The sequence below is a fragment of the Rhea americana genome, unplaced genomic scaffold, assembly GCF_003343005.1.
Source record: "Rhea americana isolate MKP2758 unplaced genomic scaffold, rheAme1 scaffold_166, whole genome shotgun sequence".
Classification (NCBI taxonomy): Eukaryota; Metazoa; Chordata; class Aves; order Rheiformes; family Rheidae; genus Rhea; species Rhea americana.
Genome location: NW_028185772.1, coordinates 1,648,245 through 1,663,637, shown reverse-complemented (window position 1 = coordinate 1,663,637; position 15,393 = coordinate 1,648,245). Strand labels below are relative to the sequence as shown.

The window sequence follows — 15,393 nt, the reverse complement described above, 5'->3', positions numbered from 1 at the left end:
TAAGTGGCAAATTAATCTATTTACTGATCTATAGTTTTTAAATTATAAAAGATGCTATTATCTTAATCAAAATTTTTGATGTATCACGGTTTATCTGACTCTGCTGGGAAAAAATGATATCAATGAAAACCTACTGATGCAAATTTTGCTTCAAGAGATGAAATGCAGTAGAGCTACTTAAAATCATAAGGAGACACGTCTTAAATACTGTATGTTTTTAAGTATTTTTAAATAAAATCAGAAAGATATAAAAATGTAGCTGGAGTGACATTGTTACATGACCTGATTAAAATTATGCATATTCTTGCTTACCTTTATACTATAATACTTCAGAAACTATTCTTGACTGAATTTCTAAGAATWTTTTTGCTAAACAACGTCAATGCATTATGTGTTCCATGCTTTCTAAAGAGTTCATTTACAACTTTATTTATCACAAAGTTTATCACATTACACCTTGATTTTTTAATACAGAAAAATATCATTTTTCTTTCTACAAAAGGAAGACTTTTTTAAATAAAATTACTAAACATAATTTGTCATTAATCTCAAAATTCTTATCTTCTTTTCAATATTTTGCTTCCTATAAAATATTATCCTTATAAAGACAGAGATATTGAAGTAGTAGTGTATGTTTTGTATCTCCATACATTCCTGATGCTGAACTAATAGTTATTTTTCGTTATTCAATTCTTACTAGTTTTAAATTTTACTTCCAAAAAAACTGCCTTGATAACTATATGAAATTCGTAACTTACTGAAAAACAGTGCTTATACACAAAAAAGTCACAAAAAATGCATGAAAACTATGTTCCACAATCAAACAGATTTGTTTTCAGTACATTTAAGCTTTGCAAAATAACTGGATACTTTATTTCCAAAAKATACTCTTAAATACATATTCTAATAAAAAGCATCATGAACACAGGATATCTATTGCTTGTTTACAGATCATGATGAGAAAGACTTCAACATTTGTTTTCTGAAATGTGGTCCTAATTGGTTTAGCCATCATGCTGAAAATGACCTGTTGCAGTGTATTTCAAATTAATTCCTAATACTTACTGTTAAAAAAGGGTGTCTGGTGTTTTTCAATACTCTGCTTTCTGTAAGAGTGTGAGCCACTTCATCCTAAGCAATAAACAGCACAAGAAATAGGTCTGAATTAAGATGTAAAATTGTAATTAGTTATGATGATGATGATAAGACTATCATTAGTTATAAGATTTGACACTTCAAAAAAAAAGAGCAAGGAACACTGTAGATTTGTAAAATGAATGAACTTGTTCACTTGATAAAAATATGAAAAGGAACAAAAAGCTCAAGCATTCATATGGTTTGAARAAGAGGTTTTAAAGTAATTAAAGTATTTGGCAAAATATAATTTAACATATTGCATTTAATTTTCTTTAAGAAAAACTCTTTAACTATTATACTAAACACAGAGCAGGAAGAAATAATTACAAAACTGAGAGTTTAAAAATATAATCATCAGAACCTTGCAGTTCTGATACAAAACATCTAAATAATATATATACAGTGAGGGAATCAATTTGCAAGAAATGGACAAAGATAGTAACTGACAGGCAACCACATAACATAGCCTAACATAGCCTAATACTAAGCAACGTCAGAGGCTTTTTTTTTTTTTTTTTTTGTTTCTGAAACAATTTAGCCAAAAGAGTGGTGACACAAAAACTACCCCTCAACTTTCTGCCCTCTCCTAACCAGAAGGCCAGCAGAGCAGTGCTTCTCAAACAGGAGCGATCCTCCCTCTTGGGGATGCAGACCTTATCCAGGCCACTTGGGGAAAGTCGGCAGAATCGAATCTCCTTTCCCATTTCCAAATGAATTTTGGAAGCGGGGCAATTTGGCAGAGGACAGCCACCTGTGGCTGAGCTGGCAGGACGGGGACCACAGCGAGTCAAAGGGAAGGAAACTCATTCGGTCCCTCTCAGACCACGCGTCCCTGCACGGGTCTCCTGGCAGCTGCCTTCTCCCTCGAGAGCTGGGGTGCAGGGCACCCTGTCACCGTCCCCTCGGCCACTGCTAACCAACATACTGAYGTTACACTGTGTGACTCAGATAGCAACATTAATCCTATATAAGAAAATGTATTTAGTCAGAATATACTTTAATATTGGTATAAATAATATCAATATAACATTACTGAACTGCACATGCCTATTAGACMGTGCTGTGAAGATAAGGTATTATTAAACTACAAAGCAAACACAGATGTCATGAGTTTTAAATTACACTTTAAAAATTGTCAAAATAGAAAGTTAAAAAATAACAACAGAATTAGTAGTAATAAATTATGACGCCGCTTAGCTGCAGCAGTGCAACRCTGAGTGTATACTACAAGCACATACTGGAAGAAAAACAAAGAACAGTTCAATGAGAAATGTCTTGATTTTCCAGCATATTTTTAGAAGTTTTGAACATAAAAAATGGAAATATGAAGTAACTTTCTAAGYTGCATCCTAAGCTTTGTGGATGTCTCTCACCTTGGAGGAAAAAAACAAAACAAAACGAGTGTAAATTTACTGTATTTAATTCAGTGTATGAACAAATGAAAAAGAGTTTTCTCTCTCTGTCCCTTCAGTACACAGCTATTTTCCTGAAAGTTTTTTTAACAGTCCAGATGAACCATTCTCAACGGGGCGGAAGGAACTGGCGAAAGGGACTGCTGAGGAGGTGCTGCAATCGGACACGGGGCCCTGCAGCATCCAGAGGGCGGCAGTGGGGGCTGGAACAGGCGAGCGAGCACAGCCAGGGAAGCCACCTCCTTCRGGGAGCCACCTCCTCTCCACTACTGTTATTTCTCATCTTGGGCCCCCGCCACAGAGGAAGCTGCTCATCTCTGCAGCAGCTGGCAGCCTCCGCACCCTTAGTCTGCACCTTGCAGCTCCCCTGCTAGGCATCCTTTCCAGCACATATTCTGGATAGGATGCTCAAACTGGAAGGAAAAGGAGAAAGGCAGGAGACAGCATCAGAAAAAAGTCTGAGCATCATGGGACCAGAAAAGCCTGATATCAGCCTTTCTAGCCTGATAAAAATAAATCTTAACACAATGTGAAATTTAACTAGCTTTTTTATTCTTAGATTTTTTCTACTCCATTAACTTCATAAAACTTCTCAATACTTCTCCAAAGCTTAAATATCTGTTTTTGTTCTCATCTCAAGAAATCTCAGGTACCATTGGCATTTTCTACCAGTCAAATGATGATTCATTTCTGTATTGCTATTGAAAAAAGAGGGAATCCAAAATCCCAAATTATTAGGAACAGGGAGGCAAGAGGAAGCCCTGTGTTAAAGTTGATTTTTTTTTTTATTCTGAAAACTGGTCCTGCTAAGTCTTCACCCAACAAAATGACTGTAAGGCCATCAGGCTTCAACAAGAAGAGTCACAATAAATTACAAATATTTCTTTTAATTAAGGAGTTACTGAAGAGACTGAAGAGATCAGTGACTGCAGAGACTGTTTCACTGTAGAGACTTTTTACACTGTGATAATTAATTTTARTTCTTATTTAACTTTACTTCTACTTTTAAAATGTGATACAACCTTCAGTACCACTAAAGCACAAGTTAAAGATCAATTACACTTTCTCACTTGTTTTACTGTAGAGCACTTCAAAAATTTTCTGCTTTGTATCAGTTTTCAAAAATAAACAAAACACTGCTCTGCTACTGACTTTATTCCTGTCAATGAAGACAAAATGAGACAATATTGACTGGTTTTGGAAATTTCATTCTTTAGCAGTTATCTTCAGCCTATGCAAACTGCTGTTATCCTCATCACTAAAATAAGAGATCCTATCATTTCTCCATATGAGTCATGAAGTTTAGATTAGAACTAAGTAGAAAAAGCAACACTTAWATTCACATGCAGGATTTAGATCCATTAACCAGGACTGCAGTTAAAATCTAATCATTTTCACAGATACCAGGCTTTTGTTTATAACCTCCATGGATGATAGGGCACAAAAAGCTGGCAATGGCCCGTTTTTCTGGCATTGTCGCAAAGTTTGTAATATTGGCAGTAGTTTCCTGACAAGTGAAATTTTAGTCTCTTATGAAAATTTAGGATCAACAGATTTAGTCTGAACTGGACAGATGCTATATAACCTTCTATATACAGTTGCCAGTGTACCACTTTCCTGCCTCGTATTGTACTTAATATTACAGATAGGACTTTCTCTATTGAGTATTGTATAACATAAGCTGAGTTGGGACTGCAGATCTAGTCTATCTTTGATATGATTGCTAACATTGTTCTTCAGAGTTAAATATTAGTTATAAATCCCCATGGCACACAATTGCACACTGACTGGGCAAGCCAGCTGGTTCAGGATGAAGTTAACTTTTGTTTTTGCTTTTGGGAGGAGCAGAAAACTGGTATTTTGTGGCTGCAAGGCAAAAATATGATCACTTCATTTGTGAAGACCCACGTAAAGTCTATTTTTCATTCCTTCATCAATTTTTTATCAATATACAACCATATTATGGAAAACTTGAAAGAACTCCCTTCAAAAATGAAATGCAGGTCTAAGGAAGTCAAATTTAGAAGACTGAGATRCTCCAAATTTCATCATAGGACGAAAAATGTGTTTACTCAGACACTCAATCTTCTTGTTAGTTGAAAGAAACACAAACAGGCAGAAAAATAGACCTTGGTCTGCTTCAGTGAGTGCCAGGCTGTGTCCAATACGTAACTATTTGTTGTTTTCAGGTAGACAGATCAACAAACAGTTGCATCCCTATCTCATCAAAATTCCTCTGGCTTTCTAAATAAGTTTATTCAACAGCAATTTTTGCTAAACAGAGAAAGACRAAGTTAGTCAGCTAAGGAACAGTTTTAACGTTTTTTAAAATGTAGTGACACTGTGGTAGTCATCAATGTAAAAAACAATTAAAACATGACTTTTTTGGTTTAGTGATACAAAGWAATGGGCTGAAATCCTCATAACAGGGTTCAGAAGGACTTGAAAGGTACAAAAGAGCAGAGGCAGAATGTAAAGATCCCCTAAAGAACCCTCAAATGTCATGGGTGAGCAGAGCTCTGGGGAAAGACAGACAGATTTTGGRGAAAGAGCTGAATCATGCAGCACCATACGGCAACCTCAAGAGACTGCAGTAATTTGGAAAGTCTTTCATGAAGGGCCAGTGAGATGCTCACTCCTGTTCAGACTCCGGAGAACACAGAAGAGGCAATATCCTAGCTTCTTCACGTTTCTCCAGATTACCAAGAAGAAAAGAGCCCTCTCTGCTGTGGTTAGTCCAAACCACACTCAGGTTGATTGGCCTGCCAGCACATGTGTGCTGCCTGCTAAGGGCAAGCAGAACTCAAGACCAACCTTTTCTCCACTGAAGACATGCATTTAGATCTCTCCATTCCAAATGAGCTGATTTTCATAAAGCTCAAAGGAATGTCATTATCTTTGAGCTTACTATTCCTCCATCGAATTTAACTGAAATTGGTCAAAAGATTCAAAAGTTAATAGAAGGTCAGTGACAAAAAGATAAACACAGAGATAGACTGCACAATTCCTTTATTGGAAAAACATGAAGGATATTTTAAAATAAAATACAAATAACCCATGACAGTTGCTATCCACATTCAGTTTTCAGGAATACTGGTATTGTTAGCCCCAATTCATAAATCTTGAGCCAGACCAAATCCCTCAAAAATATCCTTTTGCTTGCTTTAAACTTGGACTACACCACCTTCTCTCACAGCAAGCTCTCTCAGTACTTTAGCACACTCCAGATTTTAAGCCAATGGAAGAAGGCACGCAAAATGTGTACACGTAAAGAAAGCTCCATACTCTTGTTTTCTGAAGATACATACGTTTCTATAGAAATTCAGTTACCATCAAAAATTAAACATATCTCATGTATCAGATATTCACTGATAATTTTGACACAATACTTTAACTATATCCTTCCTTACCTTTGCAATAATTACTTCTTTTTTCAAAATCTTCATTGCGTAGTATTTCCCACTAGCCTTCTCTCGGACCAGAATAACTTTGCCAAACGTGCCTTTGCCCAGTAGCTTTAAATAGTCAAAATCATTCATTGTCTATATGGAGAAAAGAATAAGGATTAGCAAGACTTAACGCTATACAGTTCCAGTATGCACACGAATTTGTCTGCATACGACCAAATGGTATTATCAATATAAATGTAAGAACAGCTTACACAAATAGGTAAATTTGCCTAAGTTGCCCTTGCCTATGGCAATTGATAACTTAAATAGCAATGAAGTTCACAATAGTGAACTGTATCCTTGAACCACAAGCATATATTGTTCAATACTATTATTATAGATCTCTGAATTACTGTATAGTTTACTATACAGACAAGCTTATTTTTATAAAGCACATACCAAATAAATTTTTACCCTATACGAGTATTTCATGACCTCTCCACTTCCAAGAGAGTCTGTCAACTTCCGTACTATTAGGGACATTAATAGGTTTTCTTATTTTGCCACATTTTTAACACCAGTCACTGCACTGATGGCTTTTTTGATTCATACATGATCCTCACCAGATTACTGTACCAGTAAGACCCTACAATAATCTGTTATTTTGCATTAGAAGATAACTTTAAAAAGTTGAGTACAGATGACCGTTACATGGTTTTTACATCAATCAGTCTGGCTCCAAAAAGGAGAAAGGGGCATGTTTTAGTCTTCCATGTAACTCAATTATAAAGACCGTTCAAATATCTACTGTTGCTCTAGCTTTGCAGGGTAAACACACCACTGACATAGGCATCCAAGAGCTGGTTTCACAGCTGAGCCACTTTGAGTCAAGCGGGCTGATCAGCTCATGTGGAGTGCCGTACACAGAAAGGATATGACCAGGTCATTTCAGATCCAAAAGCAGTTTAGCCACTTTCATGAGCAYAAAGCTGGAGTCAATAATCAGCTTAGTTAGTTCTGCAGGTTCATTTCACAGCTAACTCAGGAGTATCAAACACTACAGCCTATGCMTTAGATGCAAAGATTGAGGTAGCAAAACCTGAACCTGTACAATGCACTGAGAAGCATAGAACAGCAGCAGCAGGGTAGCTCTTCACAGGTCACCTTGGATTGACAGCAGGGTTTATTTTGCCAGCTCAGAGCCACCAGCTCACTTCCACAGCATGTCTCCACAGCACATCTTTCAGCACTGTTACTAGCTGGGGTGCCAGTAACAGGCACCCAGAACCTCGACCTTTAAGGAGTGCCATGCAAAGAGATCGGAGTGGCTGAGTTCTTCAGGCCTTAAACTGCTTAACTCTCTACACTGTCTTAATTTATCTTCAGATAAAAGTTACAAATATACTGGCAGAAATGTGAGCAGCAACTGCACACAGGAAAACAAACACCAACTTAAAACTCATACAGAACATTCCACTTCAGAAGCTCTCTCTCTTTTGATAGTGAAGAATTTGTGTAGTAAGGGCTTTAAAAAAACATGTATTTCAGGAAATCTACAGAGATTTTACTCAGAAAAAAGCATTTATAAGCCCTAAAAGACAACACTATCCCCTAAACGCAGTGTTGCTCTTGGAGAAGTGAGTATTTCTCATTCTTACTTTGCTTTAGCAGAAAAGTACTCTCAGTGGAGTTATTCTAGTTCCAACATGCTTTCTTACTGAGCTATGTTTGTTCATGTTTCATGTACACTAGACGCATCTGTATTGCCCTCTAGGTAAAAAAGTGAAAATTTTACCTGTACAGATATTAAAAACGTGATGTATGCAATATGAATACAGTTGGCCGATTTTTAACAGCTCAATATATCTTAAATAGTAATTTACGTAGATAGGAGGCAGCAAAATAAAAGGAGAAGAGGACTTGGCTAATACCCCTAAAATAACTTTGTTGGAAGTAAGGCATATTTGGCTGAAAGCCAAACAAACCTGGGCCCTAGACTTGCACCTTTTAATGCTTATGTCAGTATCTTTGTACATTCTATAAGCCTTACTGCTGACTAAATAATCATCTCCTTCTCCAAGCAAAGGAAATTCATGTTCTGCTCAGTGTTCCAGAAGCTGCACAAGAGCATTTCAGGTGATTTTTAAAAGAAAAGCCTGTCTCTCAGAAAGGAGTAATTAAAGGTCTTGCTTCAGAGAGACCTGGTCAGGCTGGAGAGCTGGGCAGAGAGGAACCTCATGAGGTTCAACAAGGGCAAGTGCAGGGTCCTGCACCTAGGGAAAAATAACCCTGGGCACCAGTACAAGCTGGCAGCTGACCTGTTGGAGAGCAGCTCTGCAGAGAAGGACCTGGGAGTGCTGGTGGATGACAAGTTGACCATGAGCCAGCAATGTGCCCTTGTGGCCAAGAAGGCCAATGGTCTCCTGGGCTGCAGTGGGAAGAGTGTTGCCAGCAGGTCGAGGGAGGTGATCCTGCCCCTCTACTCAGCCCTGGGGAGGCCTCATCTCGAGTACTGTGTCCAGTTCTGGGCTCCCCAGTACAAGAGAGACATGGAGCTACTGGAGACAGTGTAGGGCTGCGAGGATGATCAGAGGACTGGAGCATCTGCCCTACGAGGAACGGCTGYGAGAGCTGGGCCTCTTCAGCCTGGGGAAGAGAAGMCTGAGGGKGGATCTTATCAATGKGTACAAGTACCTGAAGGGAGGGTGTCAAGGGGACGGGGACAAACTCTTTTCAGTTGTCCCGTGTGACAGGACAAGAGGCAATGGGCAGAAATTGAAGCACAGGAAGTTCTGCCTGACMGTGAGGGGGAATTTCTTCCCTGTGAGAGTGACGGAGCACTGGCACAGGTTGCCCAGAGAGGTTGTGGAGTCTCCTTCTCTGGAGACATTCAAGGCCTGCCCGGATGCAACCCTGCCTACCATGCTGTAGGTGACCCTGCTTGAGCAGGGAGGTTGGACTAGATTATCTCCAGAGTCCCTTCCAACCTTACCCATTCTGTGACTCTGTGTGAAAGGCACAATTGCACATTTATACAATTTTGGAAGTGAATGTACAAAACATATACCTTGAATATTCAGTCTCTAACCTCCACAGTTTCCAGTGATGGAAACAGAAGCTGGATTCGAATTTGAAAAAAGACTTAATTATGACTCAGTCACAGTCACTGCCACCACAGATTATTAAACTACAATCCCTTTCCTAAGTTTAGCAAACATGCCTTAAGTGTGGCATGATCCTGATTCTACTTGATTTTTTTCTCTGCTATTCTGTAAAGTAGGAGCCTACTCTGGAAACTCTCACTCTCAGACTCTGGGCCTTTTTTTCTGGCTCTATCTATACGCTCATTGATTCCTAGTACGATATTGACCAGTAGTATAAATTATTCTCCTCTTCCTTCTCAGGGAATAGTGCACCTCAAAACATTTATAAATAGTAATTATACTGTAATAATAGTAATTATACACCCTCAGTTTGCCGTATTAGACATCGTTAATCCTGTTGTATGAAGGCAAGAGAATTTGCCTTTTCTTTCATCTTCCTAGCCTGCACAAGCTAGGAAGCGCAAGCAGCGCTTTTGAACACTATCCTTTAAGATTAACTTTTATTCCTGTTTTCTACAATGGGATTAGTATTTTCTTCATCCCTAATACAAACTCCTCTAATAGTACCTATATATATCACACATTCCAGTAGTACAGACCTACTGAACACATCTTTAGGTGGGCAATCATAAATAATGCAATAAAATATATTCACTATTGTGAGAGAATAAATGATAAAATTTACTTCTGAAATTATTCATTCCTCTAAGTTCAAGTGCATGAGACTGTTGCTGTGAATCTAAAGTTCCCGTGTTCAGGTCCTGTTGCCAAATCACAAAAATAATTTACATGRTTGCTCACTCTTGAGTCAGTTTGAAATCTGCTCACATAAGGATTAGAATTAAAGTTCCACCAACCACATTAATGCTGCAATACCTTAGATTTTAAGTGCTCAATCTGCAGCTTAAAACCGCTTTGGCAGTAAAAAGTTTTCAACAAACTCCTTACAGTAACATCTGCATTCCTGCATTTTTTCAAAGCTTTGTTAATGAGAAAACACTTTCCACATACTAGTTTTCCAGCTAAACCATCAGGAAATGATTTTTCCCCTCCATCTAATGGATGATTGGTAGCTTCTGAGCAAATTGTCTTTGGTGAATTTCATTCTTTGCTCATACTTAAGCGTATCATCACAGTTTRCACTATTTGACAGATCTGCTCTTGCTGCCAAATACATCTCACATCAGGAAGAACAAAACTGCACTTATCCCAGTAAAAAATATGGGTGATAGGGCTGTCAGTGGCTCAATATATTTCTAGCTGAAGCAAATCCGCAACAGTGAGTGGAAGTTAAATGATTAATTTTTCCAAAACTAGTATAATATAATAGGGCTGCACRGAATTACAATACCAGGTGAGTACAAATGTAGTTCTATTATTAGTACATATACAGGTTTATTATTAATAGAAGAAGCTCATAGCTTACTCAGCATAAATTASTAGTGATTACCAAATAAAGAGTTAYGAAGGCTTTTCCTGCCACAATGAAACTGCTGTAATAGTGAACTCTAGGAGTTTATATGGACAAATTTTAGAACTGGAGATAAGCACTGCTCAAGCTCAGGAAAAGTATGTCATTCTTATTCTAACTATCTTTTTAATATTTAGTCAAAGCCTCCAATCATTACTTTTCTAGAAATATTTCATAGTTTTGTTTATTCCAAATACTAATTCAGCTATTCCTTACAAATGTTTACTATCACACTGGTATCCTTTCAACACATTAACTCTTTACTTATCAGGGTTTTAAGTATTTCTTCTTTTTTTATCTTTCTCTAATCAAATTTCTGCAGACTGTCAAGATAATTTTGAGCTATCTTTCTTCTCTGGGCAGGAAGAAAAAGGAAAACATACATGACTTATCATGATCTCTATAAACAATGCAAGGAGTAATTAATGTAAGAATGGCAAGACAGACAATAATAATGTTACATAGATTTTGCTTGTGAAGCAGAGTATACGAACGTTTTTAAGTCAAAAGTTCCTAATCTTTTAACATGACCTTTTAAATTAACATATACTGACTTGTTACCAAAACTATTTTATCTTTGATCTTGTCCATAAAATTGTTTTTCTTACCTCTAAAAATAACCTGTTAAATAAATACCTGACATTTTCCCAAGTTAGTAGTACATTCAGTAAGTGATGGAAGCCTGGTAGAACGTCAGTTTCTTGTGCAGGGGGGGAACACTGGCTGTATTAGAAAACACTAAAACTGCTTCCCATCAGAGAGAGGAAGGGGGTGCAAGTGAAATGGCAGAAATAATCAGCTGTAGTTTCTTCATAAATTCAGAGAAAATGGCACTTGCAATCAATCCAAAGCTGGTYATTTTCAAAACAGAAATATATGACAGAATGTTCACTACAAGATCAGAAATAACTATCTAATCAGAATATTGCTCAAGAYTGAATTTACAGAAGTCTATCAGAAAATACAGTGATAAGTAAAGGATATCATATGCATTTTTTTTTTTTAAAAAAAAAGTCTGTACAGAATGGAATGTGAATAATAAATTCATGTAAATTTCCTCAAGGAGGAGTATTTTCAAGGACTTTTTTTCCACCCATATTCATCACTTCCAAAATTAACATTCCAAAATTAAAATACATAAACAAGTCCATTGCACATGCACACATATACACAAACATTGACTCAAGAAATTTCTGGGGTTTTTTGTTATGCCCCTGTCCATGCAACCACAACCTTTCTTACATTGGAAATCTACTGTTGATTGGTTATAACACCCAAAAGTTGCACAAAAAAATTCACTTCCGTCAAGTCTGAAAAACATTCAAGGTCACACATGCTAGTTCGAGAAATCATAAAATTTACTCTTTCGAAGAACATATTCAGATTATTCATCTCTTTATTGTGGTTAACTGGCATGCCATAATATGCAAAGTTGTGATCAAAACATGGTGACTACCACTAGTCATACATCCTCAACTGCAGGTAAGACTTCTCAAATGTCGCAGCAGGTACTGGTAAGTGAGGTCATCAGCTTTAACAGTTCCCTGATAACAAAGCAAAAACACACAAAGAAACTTTCCTGCTATTCTTTGTGCTAAAGCACAGAAAATTGACAAAAGCACATGAAAAATACGAAACACATCTGAAACACAATTCAGACAGATAAGCAATTGGACAGAATCTTCCTAACTTCATTCATAAAGCTACCTCGCTACCCAGCAGAGACTAGCTAACAGCTTTATTGCTAAAGAATACCGAATTTGTGACCCTAGCATTTTATTATGCTAACAATCAGCAATTTGTGTGACCATAAGCAGCCTAGGAGGAGTAGATTTTTCCCACACAGTTTTCCTTGACTTTTCCTCGAGAGACTGAATTTAGGAAGAGACCAGCAGAGCCTGAACAAACCCAGCTCAGAAAAGCAGTCCACTGCCCGTACAGGAGGAGGACCTTGGCTCGGCTGACCACAGTCACGGCTATGCTGTTAAGGGCAACAAGCTAGTCCCAGTGAAAGACTCATTCATCCAAAATATGCTTACGTAAGAGTCACCAAAGCAATCATGAATCGAGCTGCAAGCTAGGTGAAGACATATTAAAACAGAGACATAAAAAAGGAAGGTAAGAGTTTTGCAAGATTTTAAGCAGTGGCCTAACAGCAAGTTACGGTAATAGCACTAGTTCTAAGAATAAAGTGTCCTGATGCTCTTGTTCTTTAGAAGCTTAGCAGAAAGCTTAGAGATGATATGCAATGCAGGGTTACTCAATATGCCTGCTAAAGAACGTAAGACCTTGGAAGATAAAAACACATACATCATAGCTGAAGTTTTACCAAAAACTGGTGGAAAAACTGAAAAATTTCCTAAACATTTGGGATGTAGGTGAGCAAGTCTGGACACTTCCCTAAGTTTGCATTCTTTCCCCTTGATCATTCTTCCGCCTGTTTTATTCCTATAGAACTCTGAGGAACACAAATTTTTTCTCATTACATTGTTTTCTGTTTTCCTCTGAAAATCTGTTCTTTATTCATTTTACACCCTGAAAATAAATCTGTAAACAAAAAAAAAGCTGTGAGGTTACAAGAAACTGCATTAACTGAATAACAATATTTTGTTCAGCCTACTTAAAACCTACTTATTCAGTAAAACCTACTTATTCCAGCTATGGGTGTTTTGTTCAAAAGAATACACTCTACAACAGGTACCAAGGAATTCATGTAAAAAAAATCTCCATATGCACAATGATTACACCCCAGGAAGTTTGCAATTGATTTCAACAGCGAGAAACTCTAGTCATAATGAACAATATAGCAAGGAACAAAAGCAGTTCACTAGCAATCTCCATTCCTCAAAATTTTAGTGAAACTATTACTGTAAAACTTAAATTACACACTGACACCATTTTTCAAAAAATTCTGTGCAAAAAAAGTCTTTTGTTTTCCAAACTAATCTGATGAGGGATATTGCTGTCATGTCTGTTCAAATTAAGTTCCATATTCTAAGAGTGTTCTCTTTACAAACCTTTTACCATTTTACCATTTTTAAGAGAAGAACAGTTCCACTTCCCTCTCTTGTTTTTTAATCTGATTATGCTCTTTGACTCATATACATACCATCTGGTGCATGCACAAGCAAAATTCACTGGGCTTAGATGTAAGATCAGGTGACAAAACAAACATGTAGGACACTGTGTGCAAAAAACCCCTGAAATTAAAATAAACCCAATATATACAAAAAAAAAAAAGGGAGAGAAAAATGCATTAAATAATTATAATTGAAATGGTTCTGATTATCAACCATAAAAACTTTCATAAAAATTAGGCTTCTGAGAATGGTTCTTTAACCAGAAAATACAATTAGCAAAAATATTTTCCCCATTTKCTGTTAATACAGAGGAAATGACAACTCTGCTATAATATGGTTATCTTCTCAGAATCTCTTTCTGAAATCTTCCAAAGCTGCAGAAATTTGCAATGGGATTTTGAGTTTTCGCAAAATAGTAGCCTAATGTCATCAGTGTGCTTTTATGGACTATAGAAACTTCATTCTAATATAYCATTAGGTGTTGAATACCACCATTTCTCACTTCAGGTTTGTTTTGTAGCTCGTTTCTGGCTTCATGCCAAAGTCATTCAACATTCTGCAGCACTGCACATGCACTGTCCCAGCATCTTACTTCAGCATTTCTTAAAGTGTAAGCTGTAAGAGAGAAACAAAATTGATCCTCCTCCTCCCCCTCTTCCCACAACTCCTTTTGTTGTAGAGGAAAATACACTGCAGTGTGAACAAGGAGAGCCTACATTTCAGATAAACTACTTATATTAGATAGCATTAATTCTGGAACCTTGAAAATGCTTGTTGTTATGCAGTGGTTTTGTACTCAGCTAAGAGGATACACACGCTTGGAATAATGCTCAGATCTTTAATAGAGTACAYCAAATCCCCTCTACACAATCACACTGCCTCTCGGAAATACTGTCACATATTGAACACAACCTCCGTCTTGCTGTCACTTATCATATTTTACCCTGAAGCACAATCACTAAACATCTATACTGCAAGGCTAAAAGTTCAATGTCAACCGCTGCAACCTGGCAATGTATGATGAGGGCATTGTTACAGCTGCATATAATTATTTTTACTTTTTCTGTAGGAAAAAAGCTAGACAATTACATGTCATGAAACTACGCGAAACAACTATGTTAGAATTGCAAACAAGTTCTCAAAAGTTAGGACATGATAGAACTAAGATTTCTTACGAAAACTGTGTTATGTTCATAAGGACAGAGTTTTCAGCCACTAATTCTTCTATGTTTCTTGCTTCCCATAGTATAAAGAAAAAAGAAAGAAACTATGAATAAAGGCAGATGATGTTAATGATGTTTTTCTTATGCAACTTCAGTGTGTTTCTTGAGTCTTGCCAATCTTGTATAGTAAATGAGGGATATCCATTTGAATCCCTCTTTATTCTTCAAAAGTAGTCTGTACTTACATGAACACAAGACAAAATGGAAACACAAATTAACAAGCAAATTTTTGTGTGGCATTGAATCAGTAAAGAGTAGTCTAAGTGGTGTGTTTATCCTGTTGACTTTGCGGATACAACTGTAAGTATGTTATAGCCAATAACGTACATATTCTTACTTGTAGCAAATCCGTGAAAGATTGCAAAGAGATAAAACATATTCTTTCTTACTTCACTAAAAACTAAAGCAATTATTTTCCCAGACAGCAAAAACCAAGGTCATTAAAAGCCAAATCCTCATAGCATTTCTCATGCAAATCATCCAACTTGTAGTGGGGATTATTTACATGAGAAAAGGGGYAAATCTTCTTGCCTTAAGAAAATAGTTTATTACCTCAGTTTGCAAGGAGTAAACAAAC

General features: G+C 37.0%; 1 protein-coding gene across 2 annotated transcripts in view; it reads right to left on the bottom strand.

Annotated features, from left to right (window-relative positions):
- AKT3 (AKT serine/threonine kinase 3) overlaps nucleotides 1-15,393 on the bottom strand; it is a 146,555-nt gene that overhangs the window by 50,282 nt on the left and 80,880 nt on the right. For both annotated transcript variants that reach the window (XM_085300603.1, XM_085300604.1), the window contains exons 5-6: nucleotides 5,960-6,091; nucleotides 1,066-1,131 (exon numbers count right to left, since the gene is read on the bottom strand). In XM_085300603.1, the coding sequence (XP_085156729.1) occupies nucleotides 1,066-1,131; nucleotides 5,960-6,091 (198 nt within the window). The remainder of the gene's footprint in view (nucleotides 1-1,065; nucleotides 1,132-5,959; nucleotides 6,092-15,393) is intronic.